The sequence below is a fragment of the Rhodamnia argentea genome, chromosome 8 (assembly GCF_020921035.1).
Source record: "Rhodamnia argentea isolate NSW1041297 chromosome 8, ASM2092103v1, whole genome shotgun sequence".
In the NCBI taxonomy this organism is placed as follows: domain Eukaryota; kingdom Viridiplantae; phylum Streptophyta; class Magnoliopsida; order Myrtales; family Myrtaceae; genus Rhodamnia; species Rhodamnia argentea.
The window spans coordinates 27,967,913-27,986,332 of record NC_063157.1 but is presented as its reverse complement, the minus strand read 5'-3'; the positions used below and the strand labels follow the sequence as shown (position 1 = coordinate 27,986,332).

The following is an 18,420-nucleotide window of genomic DNA, read 5'->3' as shown; positions in this document are numbered from 1 at the left end:
CTTTATCTTCATGCATGCTTGCAGATAGATAAGCAGCATGACAAAGCTTTAGATGAATGGGTACTTGCAAACTAGTCATCCGTCGCTTTATTTTTGTGTCGGTCTCTCCTCGAGCAAACGATTGAAGCGATGCATCGATTTTGATCATCTATAGGGAAGCGATTCGCTGCTTTCCTTTTGCCAAATTTGATATACATCAAGAGAGTAGTCTTTTAAGCTTCGTGGCCTACCGCTGTGGCCAGCAAACTTCTTTTTGTGGAGCAGATAAATTTCCATGTCCACCCAATAACTGATCTCAGCCACCCGGAAATAATCACAAGTACACACTAACTAGGCAATTTGCAGAATGATTCATTGGTCGTACTACAGAAAAAGCCGTTGAACGCCACAAGCAAGACGCCATCTATGCTTAAGGCGCACATAATCACAAGGAGTTATTTTCTTAATTAGCATTCAAGCGCATACCACGCTTGAATGACTGAGTTTATGTGAACTAGAGTCTAAGCTTATCGAGATAAAGCATATCTATAAACCACTAGCACCATTAAAGCGAATGGGGCGAAGAGATTAGGCAGTGGCCACCGCTTCGGCGGCCTTCACTTCTTCGGCCGGCTTCACTTCTTCGGCAAGCTTCACTTCTTCGGCAGGCTTCACTTCTTCGGTGGGCTTCACTTCGGGTTGGGCAGGGGCTTCTGCTTCCCAGAAAGCAGTTTGTTTTCCGGACTTTGAGACGGTTTGCAGGACAGCATCGGGCTGCACATTTCCCTTGACTGTCACCTTCTGTTCCTTCAGATCGATGTCGAATGATTCCACACCTGAATTTGCAATTATTTGCAGTTTCAGGATCAGAGTAGGTAATACCAATCAATTTTGCAACCACATTATTTTCAGCAAATCACGAATGCTATCAATGATGTCAAATTAGTCATGTTTCTGCAGTCTAATCGGTCCTCAAAACCATTTTGAAAAATATGGGGAATCCAACTGATATAGCTATCTTAAGCACAATTCTACGACTGGCAAAGCAGGGGACATGCAAAGAAAGCTGGAAAAACATTTTAACTGCTGACGATTTGGAGATTGCACGTTCTTTATTTGTTGCTTTTAGGAACCAAACTCTAGTCGAAGAAAAGGCAAATTCTAAGGTACTTTAACAATACTTGTGAAAAGTAGACTTGAAGAACAAACTTCACATAGCATTGAAATGATGCAATGCAGAAAAAACGATAATGTCCTGCTGCTTATGTGACCAAAAACAAGGACAGAAGGTTGAGGAGAAAACAGGAAACAAACAGAGCATGCACAAATAGCGAACCTTCCATTTTTTCCAGCACCCTCTTGACGGCTCCCGAGCAGCCTTGACATGACATGCGAACCTTGAGAACAACAGTCTGTGGGAGTAAAACAAAGTGTCAAAAGAGGAAAACGATAAAATGGTCTCCTTTTCCTATAAGAAGTCCAAATATAAGGAGAGAGAAGTTGAAAATAAAACAATCCAGACATAAGGAAAGAACGGATCAGTACAAACTTTGGAATTCACAAACACCATCTGAATTTACGCACTCAAATTTCATACTACTTCACATGAGGTTTCCGCAGGACAGATAAATGTTCATATTAATGAAATTAGCTGAGCTCCTCTCTGAAGCCACGATAGAAGATGGATTATTCGAAAATTAACACTTCAAGAAGCACTCCTGTTTGTTCTGGAATGACAGAATGTTTTTGGGAATGACATTCCTGCTTCGTTGTAGCCTCAGTGGGACTCCAACTTCTGTCAAACATAGTTGCATCTGTTGTGATACTTTCAAGTACTTCCCGCCTCTTATTAATCTAAATTAATATTAGAATTTGATGGATACATAAGATATCGGGCTCCTAAAGATAGTTCTTTAGACGACATTTGTCAGAGAAGTTGAGTGATTTGATTCGTAACATTTGACCTCTATACCGGTACGTGTATGAAACCAAAGGTGAAATGTTACAACCACCTCTGTCGACAGCACGGAATTGACAACAACCCTATAGATCAAGGCATGCATATAACTAAATCAAGAGGGAAAAAAAAATGCAAACTGTTGGTATCATCTCAAGTACAGCTACTCGGTATCCAGATCTCTCATATATCCCATTTCGAACTTTTCCTATTAGACAAAAGGAGATGGGGATAATTTGGAAGCTCTGAATTCTGGGATTCAACACTGTTGCAGCCCACCCAACAGGATTTTAACAAGCTAGGAAAGAAATAGAGAACTTTGCCATATTTATTCAATGACAGAACACAACAAACATCCTCAATTACTCGAGCATAGACTCATTTCACAATCATTCCAATCTTAAAATCGGTCGAATTAAAGCATCACGAAATAACCCCTCAATGATTTCAGAATAGCTTGAGTGCTTCACTTCATTGACAGTTGACATAAGAAGAGCATAGCCTTTGCAGCCAAATCACACAGACTCATCTAGCAGATTCGGCCCAATTTCAACCGGTTCAATTTCACATTCACGCATCATGGGCTATTAAAAGAGATCAAAAGGTGCAAGCTCCGACAAAGAAACCATCTTTAACTTCTTAGTCTGATAAGAGAAAGCATGCCCTCAGGCACAAAAGAAAAAACAATGCTTACCTCCCAGAAAAAAAACTTATCTTTCGGCAACGGGAATTGACCCATTTACACAGAGAAGAAGAAAGAACAACCCAACCATACTCTCGAAAACAAAGAACACCAACAACGATCAAAACACTCGCAAACTAATTGCTAACGTAAGATAAACCAGTTACCTGAGACATGGTTCTGAGTTTGAAGAACGAAAGATGAACCAGAAACAGGGGTAGATACCAAACTTTGAAACTACCGTTCTTTTTTGTGGCCTTTGAGTGTTGAAATTGGGGGTTACGCGGTGGTGGTCCTTATAAAGGGATCGACAGGAGGGTCCGCCATGGAGGGTCGGGTGTGGGGTCAACGGTTCGAACCCCATGCCTTGACCCGCCACCATCATATATGACTTGTGGCGATTCAGTTTTCGTAACGTTCAAAACACCCCTCTTCTAATCGAATCTTGACTGGCAAAGGGACAAAGCGAGATTCCAATTGTCAGGGGCGTTTGTGGGAAATCCATGTCACGTTCTTTGTTCGCCTTGCTGCTCGAGTTGGATACCCACTTAATATTCCTCATCCGAGACCGTTCGTAATTTTGCAAAAAAAAAAAAAAAAAAAAATCATTTTTCCGCGACATGAATGGGCAAAGGGTGCTCGAGCAAGCCTCAATCGAAGGAGAAAATCTCTTGTTCGTACATGTCCAATGTCGTGATCAGATCTGTATGTCACCTCATGTTTATAGAGTTCATCATTCGACAAATGAAAACATTAATATAAAACCCAAAAAAGGGAGAAGCCAAACTCCAAAACATTAACCAAACCAATCAACAACTTCTTGTTAGGAGGAATGGTTTATTTTTTTTGCCCTTGCAATTTATTTTTTCAAATAATATTTATCATGAAATTTATGAAAAATATCCAAAATCGGTCGCACAGAATCGGGTAATGTGATTTGAATCAAATTCGCGACAAGATTAGAGGGGTAAAGATTCGACCGTTAAAACTCGGACTCAAGATTTTGGGCAGTACGAGAATACCAAGTAGTGGCAGTACAAGGGTCCGAGGCTGCAGTACCGAAGTACGAGGGTGCCCACGTAACTGTCGTGGGAGAGTAGCGTCCAGCATCTTGTCCTACTTTCGGGTAGGATTGGTTGGCGAACCACCATGTCCTACTTTCTCTTTTTACCTTTTTTTTTTTCCTTTTCTTCTCCCACCACCCAAAAAAAAAAAAAAAGCAAGAACACAACCGAAACTGATCTTAGATGCGATTGAGACATAATGTGATGTCCACGTAAACACTCATAGATAGATCATGCCCAAAATATTATGTTATGACTCGGCTATATCCCTGTCGAATGGTGCAATGAGATCGTGCTTTTGTGAAAGCTTTCTAAGGATGCTCCTTTTTGGATGGCCGGGTCTTGGGATATGACAACTTTTAACCGTGATTGCCTGAAATTTATACGTGGACATTATCCTTATATTTTCGACGTATCAAAAATCACTTCAATCGGAGTTTTTTTAAAGAAGATACCGTGGTGTTTCAATCTAGGCCATATATTTGGATCACTTCGTTAAAATCCGAGATCCCAACAATTTTGTTTTTTTTAAAATAGGCCCCCATTTCTAGATAATTTGGGGGGCGAGCTTCCTTTGGCCGCAAAAGTCAGGTTAATCGGACTCTAGATAAGAGAGCGAAACAAATAGTCAAGATTGAATCGAAAGTCAAAGGAAAAAAAGCAATAGAGGTGCAAAGAACAAACAAAAAATGGCCTTTATTGATAGGGATGAGGCATGATTCCAGGATAGAATCGGACAGTTACTTCCTAGTCCCATTCCAACTTTTACTGAGCCAAGGTCCGGTTTTTTATTTTATTTTTCTATGAACCGTAGGTTCTGGTACGGGTTCCCGATTCCTCAATGGAACCGAACTGGAACTGGAAAACCCTATCATAAACAAACCCTAACAAGGCATGACATAACAAACCCTAACATCGTGAATCACTTGAGAGTTCTGTCTCCCTACCTCGCGACCTCTCGTCCACTGGCGACCGTGAATTGCTATTGCCTGACATGTATTTTAGGCCATCCTTCTTTTCTCTGTATTTTAGGTTTTGAGGCAGTTGAATCCAAAATTGGTTTCCAAGGGTCATTGTTGATGCATCGACTCTGTTGAAAATGGTGAGAGAGAGAGAGAGAGAGACGTTTCGGTGGAACTTACAAGCATTTGTAACTTTTACAACAGCAAAAACATAACCTCTTCCGCTTTTCTCTGGACGAGCTCTTTCGATGGAAGAAAGGAACTCTTCCAGGGGAAGAAAGGTGTCGCCTTTGGATCATTTTGAGGTATGCCCAGTAAAATCGTGCATTTGGTTCTTTTTTGTATTTCTATGTCATTGGGAATGTTAGAGAAAATTTGGGCAATGTCTGTTTGCCAAACTTTTGATGGACATGAGCAGATTTTGAGACTTTTTTAGAGGACCTTATGAAACTTTGGACCGTGCATTGTTCAATCCATGACAAGTGGGTTCATGGTTTTCAAACTCATTCCTTTTTTGAGATTAGAGATAAGTATTGAAAGATGAGATATTTTCAATTTTGTTGTTGCGATCACTCTCATTTTGCTTAACTAAATATGAAAAAAAAAATTGAGAACAAATTGAAATTGGCAAGTTCCCGAGTACTCTGGAATCGGACCCTAGAATCTGGGACTGTAATAGGATAAGTTCCAGTTTCTAGGGTATGTAGGGTAGGTTCTAGATTCCAAAAAATAATAAACTTGTTCTAGCCGGTAGTTTCCATTTGGAATCGCTCACCCCTATTTATTGATGTGTCCAAAGTACGAATATCAACAGGTGAATCAAGGTAATAAAACAATACAAAATTAAAAAAAAAATATATATATATATATATATATATATATATATATATATGAAGCGGACAACATTCACATAAGTTAGTTCCTGCCATTGGTCGAATGGACATAATTGAGGAAACGCGAAAAAATTTATAACTTAAAAGTAAAATTAAAAAATTTAGGACTCAATTGAAAAAGTGCAATAGGTTTAAAATTTTTCTAGACAATTTTCCCTCGACGTGTACTCTTAAGTTAAAGGCTCTTAATGCACTTATCTTAAAGTTTCAACACGGGTCGTGGAGAAAATCATGTGCAGCCTTTGCACACTTCCACTATTCTTCACGTGGAATAAGAAGTAAAATCACAATTTAAGGATGTGTTTGTTTGGCAGCAAATTTAAAATTTTGGAAACATTACCCAAAAAATGATGGATTATGTTGGGTTATATAATGGTTACAACCCGCCCATGTGGGCCAAGCCCATAATCTTCGTGCAGTCCATGAAAAATCCACTTACGGAAATATATTATTACCGAAAAATGGCGTCATATCATGGAGCAGTAAAAAGCAACAAGATACAACCTTGTCTACCATGGAAGTCGAGTTCGTAGCATTGTCGGCGACAAGACAAGAAAGTGTTTGGCTTAGAAGATTTTTGGATCATTTGAGTGTTGCTAAAAATGATACAAATCCTGTATCGATTTATTGTGACAGTTAGGTTTATAATAGCTTACACTAATGATCCTAAGTTCCACCGCAAGAACAAACATATAGACATTAAGTATAACTATGTAAAGAATATGGTAGCACGAAAGGATGTCAATGTACAATATATATCCACGCATAGAATGTTAACAGTTCCTATGACGAAGCCGATTTCTAGATATGTTTTTCTTAGTCATGCAAAGAATCTAGGACTGCGTAGAAGTTGATGTACTGAATATTTGTATTTTCCCTAAATGGTCACAGTTGATGATATTGTTTATTTGATATTTATGCATGTTAATGTTTGGTGCATTATATTGAGAAAGTATGTCGGACAAATGAGAAATTAGCCCACTCACATGTGCAATTGCCTCTATTTATTGTGTGATGAATAGAGATAAGGCAATTTTAAGCTTATTATCTAGATGATAAATGAGAGCTCAAGCTTAAAATACTAATGCCGCCATAACTAAGTGTTAAAATGAGGTCATAATGTTTATTATTTCTGCAGTTGAAGTAATCCACACAATTCATCTTGCCTGTTTGAAATGCCAAATGTGAGTTCTAAAAGATTTTTTTTTTAAAGAGAATAGATTTGTGAACTCAAGTTAGACATTGGGTATGTTTGAACTATCATCCGTACGATATTATTTGTAAAGACATGCGCTCCATAGGAAAGGAGAGAATACCGTAATACGTATTTCATACTAGGTATGCATTATTCGACCAATAAGAGTTGGTAAAAGTTTTTATCTCAACTTTTTAAAACTGTGTGAGACTTTAGAAGATAAGAGTTCCTCAATTAGTGCCCTCACAACTCTTATTTATTCTCAAGGTTTCTTTTCGGTATTTGCTGTCTTAGAGTGTTGCCAATGATCATGGATGATATGGTATAATGGGGCATTTCTAAAAAAGTGAGCCGAATCGAAAATGAGAGGTTTAAGGAAAGGGGAAGATCAATATATTTTTGACTCACATTATAGTTGGTATTCTACGACCGGTCAATTATGATTGTTTTGAACTTAATCATAACTGTGAATATAATATATGTTGTTTAAAGAAATCAAGAGAGGTAAATGTGAATGATCGATCTAGGATGCTGCATATTGGATCTACTCTAAATAACCATGTTTATTTTGAGCTGCTATATACTCCTAACGGATGTATGGCGGTGAGCTCTCATAGTATGTTAGTCGCACAAACTATTTGTCAGTATGAACTTTGCAAAGAGGAGAAAGTTATGATTTAGCCCATCATGGGCGAGTGGGAGATGCTCAGTTATTTAATGATTATGGGCCGCCCATTTGGGCCAAGCCCATAACCTTTGTGCAGCCTATGGAGAAGGGAGTTTCCTTTTTCATAAAAGAAAACGTCGTCTTTTATAATAATACGAAAGTCCTCCCCAAAGAAGTGATACGACGTTCTCCCTACTGATAGATTCTATCGATGAACTCTCCTCCAACGAAGCGTTGCCAGATTCGTCTCGGAGATTGCAAAGGCGACATTTAGTCTATGAAAAATAAGGGACGCTGCGAATTCCGTGTCGTACTCTTCAATCGGTATTTCAACTATCCTGGGCATGTTCTTCCGCTGCAATTTCTTAGGAATTAGTTTCCTTCAAATTATTTGGCTTGGAAAATTAATCAACAAAAATCCCCGACAACAATTTGTGCCTACTACTCATTTATTATTATAAGCGATACAAGCAATTATTTTTTAGAAAATGTCTTTCGAATCTTAAGTTTTTCATGAAATAAACAAATCCTAAAAATTTTCCAAGGAAAATTGAAGAAGTTCATCAAAAGGGTTAATACCACGAAAGAAACCATAAACCGGTACACATGTGATAAATTTATCCTAATTAATTTTTTATCACCAAAAACCCTAAATTAGTATACATGTGATAAGTTTACCCCAAATTAATTTTTTTATAGTACACTTGTGACAAATTTACCGCAATTAGTTCTTGTTCAATTGAGTTAATATCGCAAAAAACCTCAAACAGATACACCCGTGACAAACGGAGGATAAAAATCTCAAACGTGTACACTCGTCATCCGACTCGGTAATTTGATGACAAAATTTAGCGAAAACTAACGAAAGACAAATTTGTTAGAGATATATCGGTTTGGGGTTTCTAGCAGTCAAAAAATTAGTTTTTGGTAAACTTTTAACGGTTTGAGTTTTTTGTGGTATTAACTTTAATCAAAATATATATTATGCATTTTGGGGAATACCTGTGTCTACAACCTCACAAGATTCTATCACATCAAAAGACACCGTCCAAGCAATCAAGAAATTGCCAACGTGTCCGCCACCACACATCTCACATCGGCATGCTCGAAATCCCCACGATTAAAGAACAAAAAAGCCAACGGAACCAAACAAAGGGAACTGGGTTTCAGCAATGCCCATCAGCTGACCCTGATCCTCTCTACCTCCATTTTTACCTCACAATTCCTTTTCCATATGATCTCAGCTCGATTTCTTCCTAATTGATTACATTTGATACTCCTTTCATCTGGCTCAACAATTTGTAACCAACACTTGTTTTTGCTGGTTAGGTTGGCGCCTTTGTCCGTCTCGCATGGCAACAGTAATTATTCTAAGCCGTTTCGAGTCTCTTGTGCTTGTCTTCGAGCGAAATGAATCTTTTCTCAGCGCTGCTTGCACATCACCGGTCCTTCCATAAGATTATGCAATGGAATTGATGTAGTTCACACTCATATTGACAAGTTAGTCTTCGGACTCTGGAGACTGTTCTTCTTGACAATGACCGATTTCTTGGACCTCTATATCAAGGGAAAATTACCAAAAAATTCCTAAATCTATTGCAATTTTGCCGATTCAGTCCTAAACCTTTTCTCATTGTGTCAATTCAGTCTATCCGGCGAAATTTGGCCAACCGGCGCTGACATGGATGCCGGCCGGCCGACCGACGATCAAATATTTTAATATTATTTCTGAATTTTTATTTTATTTTATTTGTCCCGTTCTTGATACGCAGATCCAGAGAGTCCCAAGTTCCATGAGAGCTTGCAGATAAGCTCGCACTCCCACCCATTACGGCAAAGGCGATAAAAGTTTTCCCACTACTCGAAGCACACATTATAGTATTATCCAACCTGTGCCACTTCTCCTATCTTGAAGATTTACTCTTGAATTCTCGTTCCAAGCCAAAACCCGCCCAACGTTTTCTTCACAGACTTGTGTGAACTCTCTCTCTCTCTCTCTCTGTTGTTCTTTGAGTACCGTACACTCTTCAATCTCTCTCGCAACTTCAATGGCTTCTTTAACCCCAGCATCTCCCCCCACCTGCTTCTTAAGCAACACCCAATTGAAATCGCCTCCTGTCCAGATTTTCTTTCCCCTCACGAACCCTACTCTAGGGACCAAATGGGAGGGATGGCGGGGACTGAGCCTCGCCATGGCAGTACGACGCTTGCCTCGCTAGATCTGGGCTGGCGAGGCTCGGCCTCGCCCCCACTGTGACGAGGGGAGCCGTGCCAGTCGTCCCTCTGGCCGGTCGCCGGACCTCGGCGATCGACATCCCTAGGAAAACTAGTGTCCCTGTGAAGACCGGCGTCCCTCTGCAGAAGAAGGAAGGGGAAGGAAAAAAGAAAAAGGAAAACAAAGAATAGATAAAAAGGGAAAAATAAAATAAAAAATTCAGAAATAATATTAAAATATTTGATCATTGGCCGGCGGGCGTCCACGTCAGTGCCAGCCGGCCAAATTTCGCCGGATAAACTGAATTGACACAATTACAAAAGGTTTATGACTGAATCGGCCAAAAAAAAAAATTTAAGACTAAATCGGTATAATTACAATAGATTTAGGACTTTTTTTTAATAATTTTCCCCTATATCCATCACAGCACAATATAACTAGAACTGAAGCAAAAGGACTGATTTGACCTTAACTAAGTTATCTGATGGCGATCAAGATAGAGTGAAAATTTACAAGTCAGGCGGACTACTGATTGTTATAATTAATACGATAACGAGGAAATACTTTTATCGATACATTTGATAAAGCGAAATTTCATAGCAAGATCTCCTACGGGCAAAAGCTGGAGAAGTATACCTTCAGCTGCTTATCTAATATACAGGCCTAATTCCCTAAAAAAAAAAAACCTCAATTTTAGATTCAGTTCCAAATCCACCCTGAACTTTTTCTTTTTTGTCTTGGAAAAAACCTTAAACTTTAGATTTAGTCTCAAATTTGCCCCGAACTATTTTTTTTTTGTCTAAAAAAAGTTCAAACTTTAAGTACAGTCCCAAATCAGCCCCAAATTTTGTTGTCTTAAAAAATCACAAATTTTCAATGTATTTTCAAATCTACATAGTGGTCCAGTCCCAACTTGACGTGGCATTCCTACGTCGATAAAAACACCCGCATTAGCAAAGTAATGGGCAATAGGTACGGACTAACGTGACATTTTCAAGTGGATATTAAATCCACCCCAATAAATAAATGCTCCAAAATGAAACCATTCTAGGATCAAAAAATTATGGACGAATAATGGAAACATTTGGACATAAGGCTAATGGAGCAAATTTAAGATTAGAGTAAAAATTAATGATTTTTTCTTGGACAAAAAAAATTTAGGGTAAATTTGCGATTGGGAAAAAAGTTTAGGGTTTTTTATGAGAGAAAAAAAAAAAGTTCGAGCCAGATTTGGGACTAAACCTAAACTTGGAGATTTTTTCTGAGATAAAAAAAGTTTGGGATAGATTTGGGACTTGACCTAAAGTTGTGAGTTTTTTAAGGAATTTTGCCCTAATGTACAGCTCCCAAACTTTCCTATATTTACCACTTTTGTCAGATGCAACTCCTTGAAAACATAATCACTTCTCCAAGAGCCTAGCCGAGGTACATGCAACAGCAACACCCTCGGTGAAATTTCACGACTACAGAAAAAGTAGGATGTTTTGTAATTTATCCAGTACTACTGCAAAGCAATGGTGCTTCTTGATCTTCTATGTTGTCCTGATCTGAGTTCTGGCGCGACCAATCTTCAGGTTTCAGCAGACAAGCGCACGCAAAAGACAGAACCTGAAGATGTACATCGTTTTAGAAAAAATGTAATCAAAACTCTATCACTGGGTGACAAAATGCGATCTCTTTTTCTTTTCTCACCATGCATACAGAGGCACATACAATGCTGAAGCCCTTGCAGTTGAAGGGGGCACTATCTGATAGGAACCAAGCTGAGAAAACAGAACATGTAAAGATTAGTATGGTCGGCTAGAGAAAATACGGTTTCATAACGCCGAATGAAGATAAAAGCAGGCAACTCACCGGTCAAGGGACTCATGGCAAGAGGAGATAAAAAATTGGCGATTGCTTGTATACCAGCTATGAATCCTTGCGCCTTTCCCTGCAGGTAAGTTGAAGCCGGTATCTTTTAATCACTTTTGATGAGTTCAAAAGGGTAAGGCCTTGCCTATCTTTACTCAGTCGCGCTTTTCATCATCTTTACCAAAAAAAAAACAGGTAAGGCCTTCATGATGCGACACATAGCAACAATTCTTGCTTAATGTGCAGAAACAATGAAACTATAGACTGAACTAATTAAGAACAAAGCACATCGATCATCACGCTTCAGAAGCTTAGATGCAGTTTTTTTATCCAAACACTGCATGAGCGCCACTAGTAGAAAGGAATTCAATCAGATACTACGGAATGCTTGGACACAGATCGAGTGTGAAGGTTAAGATATCTTAAGTTCTATGACCTGACTAATCTTTTCCATCACTTCCAGTCGGGTTGACTTGCTTAATCAATTATATCAGGCAATTTTCAACCTCATTGCCATTCAAAATGCTACTTCAGTTAGTGAGGTTTATAGGGAGCACAGACATATAAATCGTCCAATCTTTCTGGAGTTAGTAATGGGCTTCTAGCTAGCTCTCTCACTAAAAAGCAGGTGACACTATGGAGATCACATAATCATGCAAACTTTAAAGCACATTTTAATGCCTCGAACTTTTCTACGAACTTCATTTTAGTCCCTGTACATGAAATTTCGATAGTCTCATTCTCTAACATTTGTTATTGTGTCTAGTTAAGGGAAACCATCTGCATTTTTCATACTCTCTGGAAGGGCTTTCATAGATGTTTCTCATTTTGAAGGAGACGACCAACACATAGCATTCTTGTCATCCTACTTAGTTGTTCCCCACAACAAAATGTCATCCATTAAGAATCTACTCACAAACTGCACTGAAGGGAAAATTAACTCTCGATGCATAGTATTTTCAAGTGAGAAAAAGTCCAACAAGATCAGATGATTATTCTAGTGACTTCATCATGTAACATCCATGACATGACAACAAAGACAGGTTGGCTTACAGAAAATGACCTGTGTGTATGTTGTTTTCATGAGGGTGTATTAAAGAACAATGACTTGAGGAGGATAAAGTACAAGTCTTTCAAAATAAAGTGCCAGGCAAGTAGATTATACATCCAAATTTATTTAAATGTCTCTCAACATAACTTTTGAGTCAAGCTATAAAAAGAATGTATCAACTAACTGAGCTGTGTAAGTTTGAATTTCTGTTCGCAAGACAAGTTCAAGTTATGCATGTATAAGCATGAGCTAATTTCACTGTCCTCAGCACTGATAATTTGGCACTGCAATGTGAGCATTCTGGCAATCCGTAAGTGCCTCCAAATTTGACACCAAAAGATGTTTCCAATGTCAGTCATAGCAAGCCCAAACTAGTTTACCTTCTGTCCCCATAGCAATAACAAACTCTTTTGCTTATCCTAAGGCATGCATATCTGAATCTCGGTTTGTATTCTCAGAAACGGAGAGTGATCAAAGTGAACATCCTTTGGTAGCAGAGTTTGGCAGTAACTACAAGTCCATGATGCACAGTGCATAGAAACAGAATAGATAATGGAAGTTCTATGCTAACCTGATCGGCCGAGCTTGATGCTTTCGAAATTATGGTGTAGGTCTTCACATTCAGATGTTAAAGTCGATAAACATCACCAGTGGCAAGAGTAACAAGAAGGACAATGCATTAGAATGAAAGTCGCTCTCATGCGAGGAAATGATGAGAATAGTTACTTACAGCCGGATCAACAAAGGCGTAAACAACTCCGAAAGAGGCACTTAAGTATGCCACCTGCAATATGCATTGCCACGATTATTATATCATGAAGTCTGGAGAATCATCAGAACTCAGAACGTTGGACTTAGGTGAATAGAAAGCTATAGTTCCTTCATTTCACTTAATCACCCATAAAGGGTGCCCTCCTTTTTTCTTTTGTATGTTTTCCCTGGTGTTTCCAAAGTCATCCTACTTGATTTTCATGCTATTGACAACTCCTAAAACCAGGAGGAGGAGAAGAGATTGAAGAGTTAATCTAACAATATTCTCTTCTTCTGAAGAAGCCATTAGCATTATCATATTTGCTGAAGAACTAGTGTTTGGAAATGAGCCTAATTTATATCTTTTATACGTGACAACGGTTGAAGGTCTCGTTACTTTGCTTGATGTATGCGTAATAGTGTCCCATCCCCTATCTTCACGAGATATTTCTCTGTGTTCTCTACTGACCATGCTGCATAATAGCACGCTAAATTTTTCTGTTGCTTCAATAGTCATGAGATTGTTCTTTTTCTCTGACCGAACTGAAGAACCATTTTGGGTAGATAGAGAAACATACCCATGATGCCCAAGCCAAGCCATAGAACAATGCCTGTGAAGGGAAAGGCAATTCCCATGATTATCCATCTACAATTATTGTTGAAGAACTGTAGTTATCTGAGGAAGTACAACTTACATAAGCAATTGATGCGAGTAAGCCTATGCAGAGTATTACTTTTTCTCCGACCAAAGGATTTACAAGAGGAAGAACCAAGATCTGCAAAAACATAAATTAAACAGAAGATTGATTAGGAGGTGATTTTGTACCAAATAATCAGAAAAGCATCGGTCATGCCATGAAATGGTAAATGAATGACATTGGATGTGGTTCTGCAAAAGACACAGTACAAACTAATGCTTATTGAGACCAAAGAAAACCTTTGCAGGACATCTAACAAGAATCTTAAATTTTGCTTGGACTGTTACATTGCGCAAATGCATTGGTCAATATCCGAACCTTACTTGTCCTCTCCTTTTTACTTTACTTCCATGCACTAACATAATTACATAACATATCCATAGCGACATAACGATGCCTAGTGCTCAATCTGTACTAGTTATCAAATGAAAATATAACAACTTGCATAGAAAAACATACATGGTCTACTGATGACAAACCTGTGAAACTATTGAACCCGCTTCCACTACTATTAGAATCTCCGAAAATTGGTTCTTGGTAAAACCAAAAGCTGCCTCCAGATAGTACTGAAAAAAGGTAGGTCTGCAAGCGTCAAGCATTTAAATTGAATAAAAGCAACAGCTATGATTATGATAAACAGGAACACAGGTCGACTGGATATCACTAATTCCATCACTTAGGTCCTACTGGGGTTGGTGATCTTTCCAACAAAGTACAGAATTCCAGGCTCTGCCCCTCTCTTTCATTAGTCCATATCAATATGGGCTTTTCAGCACTAGCAACAAAATAATATCAAGAGATTTGGGAAGCAGGTGTACCATTTTGCAACCTCATATTAAGAAGAAATACGAGACAACGAGCATTAAGAAGATTATATCAGTATGACATTATAAGGATGTCCACATATTTGAGTTCAAATTCATAATGTCACGCTTTCCACAAATTTAAATGTGCTGGCAACCCGTGCTTAATTGTCTTGAAACTCCCGGTTTTCATGGAAGATTGAATTCTCCTATAATCACGTCATGTGCGTACTTCTGAGGAACTGGCAGTAGAAACAACCAAGTTTCAGAGAACCACTATTAGTATTGGCTAAAGAAAAGTATTACCAGTAATACGTTGCTGATGCCAGTCATTCCCAACTGGTAGAGGAAGGAAACAATGGAGATGCCTCTGAGTGTTTGACTGAAGAGTTGCAAGGAATTCATTAGGCAGATGAATACAAGACGAACAGGATCCTATTCTTATGAAAATGCGCACGATGTAAAAGAATGGAAATGTTTCTGAGATGCAATTTACAAGACCACGAGAAGAAGCAGACATAAATACCTCCTTATAACTATTATTGCGGCATCTCTCATTGACCTGTACCGTTTGGACACACCACTTAAAATCCTAGTCGACCATGTTGAGTCTTGGTCCTGCCTTGGGGCATACTTATCTGTCTCATGCAGAAACACGTACATATATATCGGGCAACAGAGCAGGAGAGCTACTGAAACCTGTCGTAAGGAGAAACTTCATTAGAAAGAGGACCAGAAAATCGAAAGGATAAAACAGAGGTGCTGTTAAAATTTCATCAACTGCTTACATCAAATATGTACTTCTCTGGGAGAAAACGTGCCACCAAGTTTCCCAGGACATGAGAAGCAGAAACGAAACCTGTCATCCAGCTAAACACGAAAGCCCTCTTACCAGGTTCGACGACATCTGCCTACTAAGAGGAACGTAATTTTTTGGTTATCATCCGGTATTTATGACTCAATGATTGCTTCCAGTTCAGGAAAATGCTCACCGCATATGCAACGGAGACACAGAATATACTGCGCTGGCTGAGAATGTTTGATATGGTCTGGAGAACATAATAGGCATATACAAATCCCCTGGACTGATTCCAGGCCAGCATAGCTGAAACAAGAGAACGAAGAAAAGGATGAACTCGCTATTGATGAGAACTACATTGAAGGTAATCATAATTCAATTACCAGAGAACAAGCCTACTTGATGTGATCGCAAACATAAGGGAGCAACCAAAGCATAGGCCTGGTATAGTTCCTTTATACGATTTAAGTAGCTTTTACTCTTTGTAGTACATATGTCTGCTAGCAATAGTTCAAAAGGGATAAACAGAGGGCACGATGGATGAATCATTTTATGACCGTTACAGGAACTTAGAACATGAAAGAACTTATTTTAGTTCCTAATCTTGTTCCTAGTTTGAACCTGCAACATACATTCTGTAATCAGTTCCGAGCAGCTGAACTTGGGCAATAACAACAAATAAGAGAGAATCAGTAGTCTGAGTCTGCTCTGAAGTGCATTAGACTTGAATGAGTCAGAGACATGTCGGCAGATGCACGAACATACAATCGGTAATCACACCACGTCACTCAAATTTTCAGAAGCTACTTTCAAGTGAGTCTCACCAAAGGGAAACACGGACGTCGATATGATCACGAGGAGCACCGGCTTCCGTCCATACTCGTCTGCAAGCTGACCGATGATCGGAATTGAGAACATCAAGAAAACTCCAACGATCTAAACTAGAAAAGAAAAAGGAAATCATGAGTTATCTTTGCCGGGCAGTGTTCTTTAAACTTATCAACTTAGTCAGTCGAAATGAATGCCGTCCTGCTAAGCCTTTTCCCCACCTGGCGCGCCGAATTGGATCTTACAATGCCGAAGCATGCTCTATATGTATCCGTATTTCCCAATGAACATTCTAGGAAACTAGTGAATGTCCAACATGGCCAATATAAACGTGCTTAAAGAAGTTCCTGTGAAAAACACGGCATGACCCTCTTTCACTAGAATCTTTACCCCCCCCGCAGCCGGCATATCGCTCGTAGTGACTTCTTGCTTTTAGCAATGTTAGAGCGGCAATCTGCTTAACCCATTTATGGGATTTAAGGGCAGATGACATAGGAGATCGACCTAACCAGTTTGTCAGCAAAAACAAATCTCCGAATTGAACAGCACTGCCCCGTCATGGGCGGAAGCCACCATTCGAGTAATCTGTTGCTTCATATGCTGCTAAGGAAATTTATTTTGAGCAGTACCAGGAATGTGCTGTGCTGGGGAACAGATAAATGAAAAGGCATACGATAGGGAGCGGCTACTGACAATCTGACAGTCTTATTATTATTTCTGAACTCACGATTTTTCAATTAATTAGTACTTTATGCAAAACACGCGGTAACAATGTGTGGATCTACTGTAAAAAATAACTATCAGTACTGTTATAAAAGCATTTCCCCGATATGTCATATGCATGGTAACATTACAGAAAAAGGAAGCTGGAGGCGATTGAAAATTCTCATTCACAATATCTTTTTTTTTTTTCCTTTCTTTTTTTGGGAAATCAATAATAGTCTACGGCATTCTAGAGGGAAAATGGCATTTTAACGGAGTCCTCGTAAAACTTATCGATAATGCCAAAACAATAAAATAAACCAAAGTAAAAGGAGAAGAAGAAGTAGTAGGGAGGGCTTCTACCAAAGCCCAGAAGGACCAAAAAAGGAGAGAGAAGATAAATAAATGTTTGACCAACAAATTTAGTAGCTGACGTCACGTGAAACGTCCTGAAAATGAATATTGCGTCAGCAAAACGTGATCCCGGTGCATGTATGGCCCAGAGGGAATTTTTTTACCAACTTCTCTCAGCAAAAACGCAATAAATAAATATATAAATCTTAAAAAAATAAAAATAAAAATAAAATAACGACAAGCCTAGAGTAATAATAATTGTTAATCACCGTCTGTTGGATACCATTGATGTAGATGACTTCAGAGCAGGTGGTGTCGCTGGGGCACAGAGCGTCGATCAGGACGTCGACGAGCACCGACACCGTCATTTCCGCGGCGATCCAGTGGACGCAGAGCGGGATCAGCAGGTGTACCAGTGGCCTCAGCCCCCTCAGTCCATCCCCGCCCTTCTTCAACAACATTCCCCTCGACAGTTCCTCGTCGCTGCCCTAACTTTAGCTGGTGATGCTCTTCTTTGTTCTGGGCGAACGTCGAGAGAGCGTCGTGCTTGGGGGTGGGGGGTGGGGGGCTGGTCTCTGGTTAGTACTGCGCGTATTTGTTGCCACCAGCCCCGAGCTAATTTCTCTTCTCCTTTTTCTGTGTTTCCAAGGAGAGTGTCGGCGGGTGCTGTGCAGGCGTTCCGTGTGGGCGTATGTGCGGGGCGTGCGGGGCGTGCGTGGCGTGCGGGGTGCGGTTGAGCGACATAATATCCATTATTGGTTTGACTGGTTGGCGTTCGTTTGGAATGAATGGACTGGAAACCGTTGTCCCGATTTTGAAGTGAATTTCGATAGAAAGGAGTGAGTTTTAAGAAGTTACGCAACTGCCACGTACTTCGCTGAAGTATTGGGTTTTTACTGACAAAATTACTAAAAAAAAATCCTAAACTTATTGCTTATTATGCCAATTCAGTTCTAAATTCTTAGTC

At 39.3% G+C, this 18,420-nt stretch overlaps 2 protein-coding genes across 3 annotated transcripts; both read right to left on the bottom strand.

Annotated features, from left to right (window-relative positions):
• Window positions 1-327: 327 nt before the first annotated feature.
• LOC115738267 (copper transport protein ATX1-like) lies at window positions 328-2,950 on the bottom strand. Of its 2 annotated transcripts, none has more exons than XM_030670852.2 (3): window positions 2,786-2,950; window positions 1,316-1,391; window positions 328-815 (listed from the first exon to the last, which is right to left on the bottom strand). In XM_030670852.2, the coding sequence occupies exons 1-3, from the start codon at window positions 2,792-2,794 to the stop codon at window positions 568-570; spliced, it is 333 nt and encodes a 110-aa protein (XP_030526712.1). In that variant the 5' UTR covers window positions 2,795-2,950; the 3' UTR covers window positions 328-567. The 2 variants fall into 2 exon arrangements, with proteins under 2 accessions (XP_030526712.1, XP_048139591.1); XM_048283634.1 differs by lacking the exon at window positions 2,786-2,950 and adding an exon at window positions 1,529-1,594.
• Window positions 2,951-10,960: 8,010 nt separating this feature from the next.
• LOC115738269 (hippocampus abundant transcript-like protein 1) lies at window positions 10,961-17,996 on the bottom strand. Its single transcript, XM_048283635.1, has 14 exons — window positions 17,723-17,996; window positions 16,394-16,505; window positions 15,763-15,875; window positions 15,552-15,681; window positions 15,297-15,462; window positions 15,077-15,152; window positions 14,447-14,533; window positions 13,965-14,045; window positions 13,848-13,880; window positions 13,250-13,303; window positions 13,091-13,132; window positions 11,469-11,547; window positions 11,307-11,377; window positions 10,961-11,222 (listed from the first exon to the last, which is right to left on the bottom strand). Exons 1-14 carry the CDS (start codon window positions 17,912-17,914, stop codon window positions 11,106-11,108), a joined length of 1,353 nt encoding a protein of 450 aa, XP_048139592.1. The 5' UTR covers window positions 17,915-17,996; the 3' UTR covers window positions 10,961-11,105.
• Between the last annotated feature and the right edge of the window lie 424 nt (window positions 17,997-18,420).

Bases quoted from the DNA above. Each gene is read 5' to 3' on its own strand.
- LOC115738267 (XM_048283634.1), bottom strand. From the start codon at position 1,549: ATGGTGTTTGTGAATTCCAAA. The intron at 1,392-1,528 runs GTTTGTACTGAT...TTACTCCCACAG, and splicing joins TGGTGTTTGTGAATTCCAAA to ACTGTTGTTCTCAAGGTTCG. The intron at 816-1,315 runs GTTCGCTATTTG...TTGCAAATTCAG, and splicing joins GGTGCTGGAAAAAATGGAAG to GTGTGGAATCATTCGACATC.
- LOC115738269 (XM_048283635.1), bottom strand. From the start codon at position 17,914: ATGTTGTTGAAGAAGGGCGGGGATGGACTGAGGGGGCTGAGGCCACTG. The intron at 13,881-13,964 runs GTAAGTTGTACT...TTCCCTTCACAG, and splicing joins TACTCGCATCAATTGCTTAT to GCATTGTTCTATGGCTTGGC. The intron at 13,304-13,847 runs GTATGTTTCTCT...TGCATATTGCAG, and splicing joins GCTTGGCTTGGGCATCATGG to GTGGCATACTTAAGTGCCTC.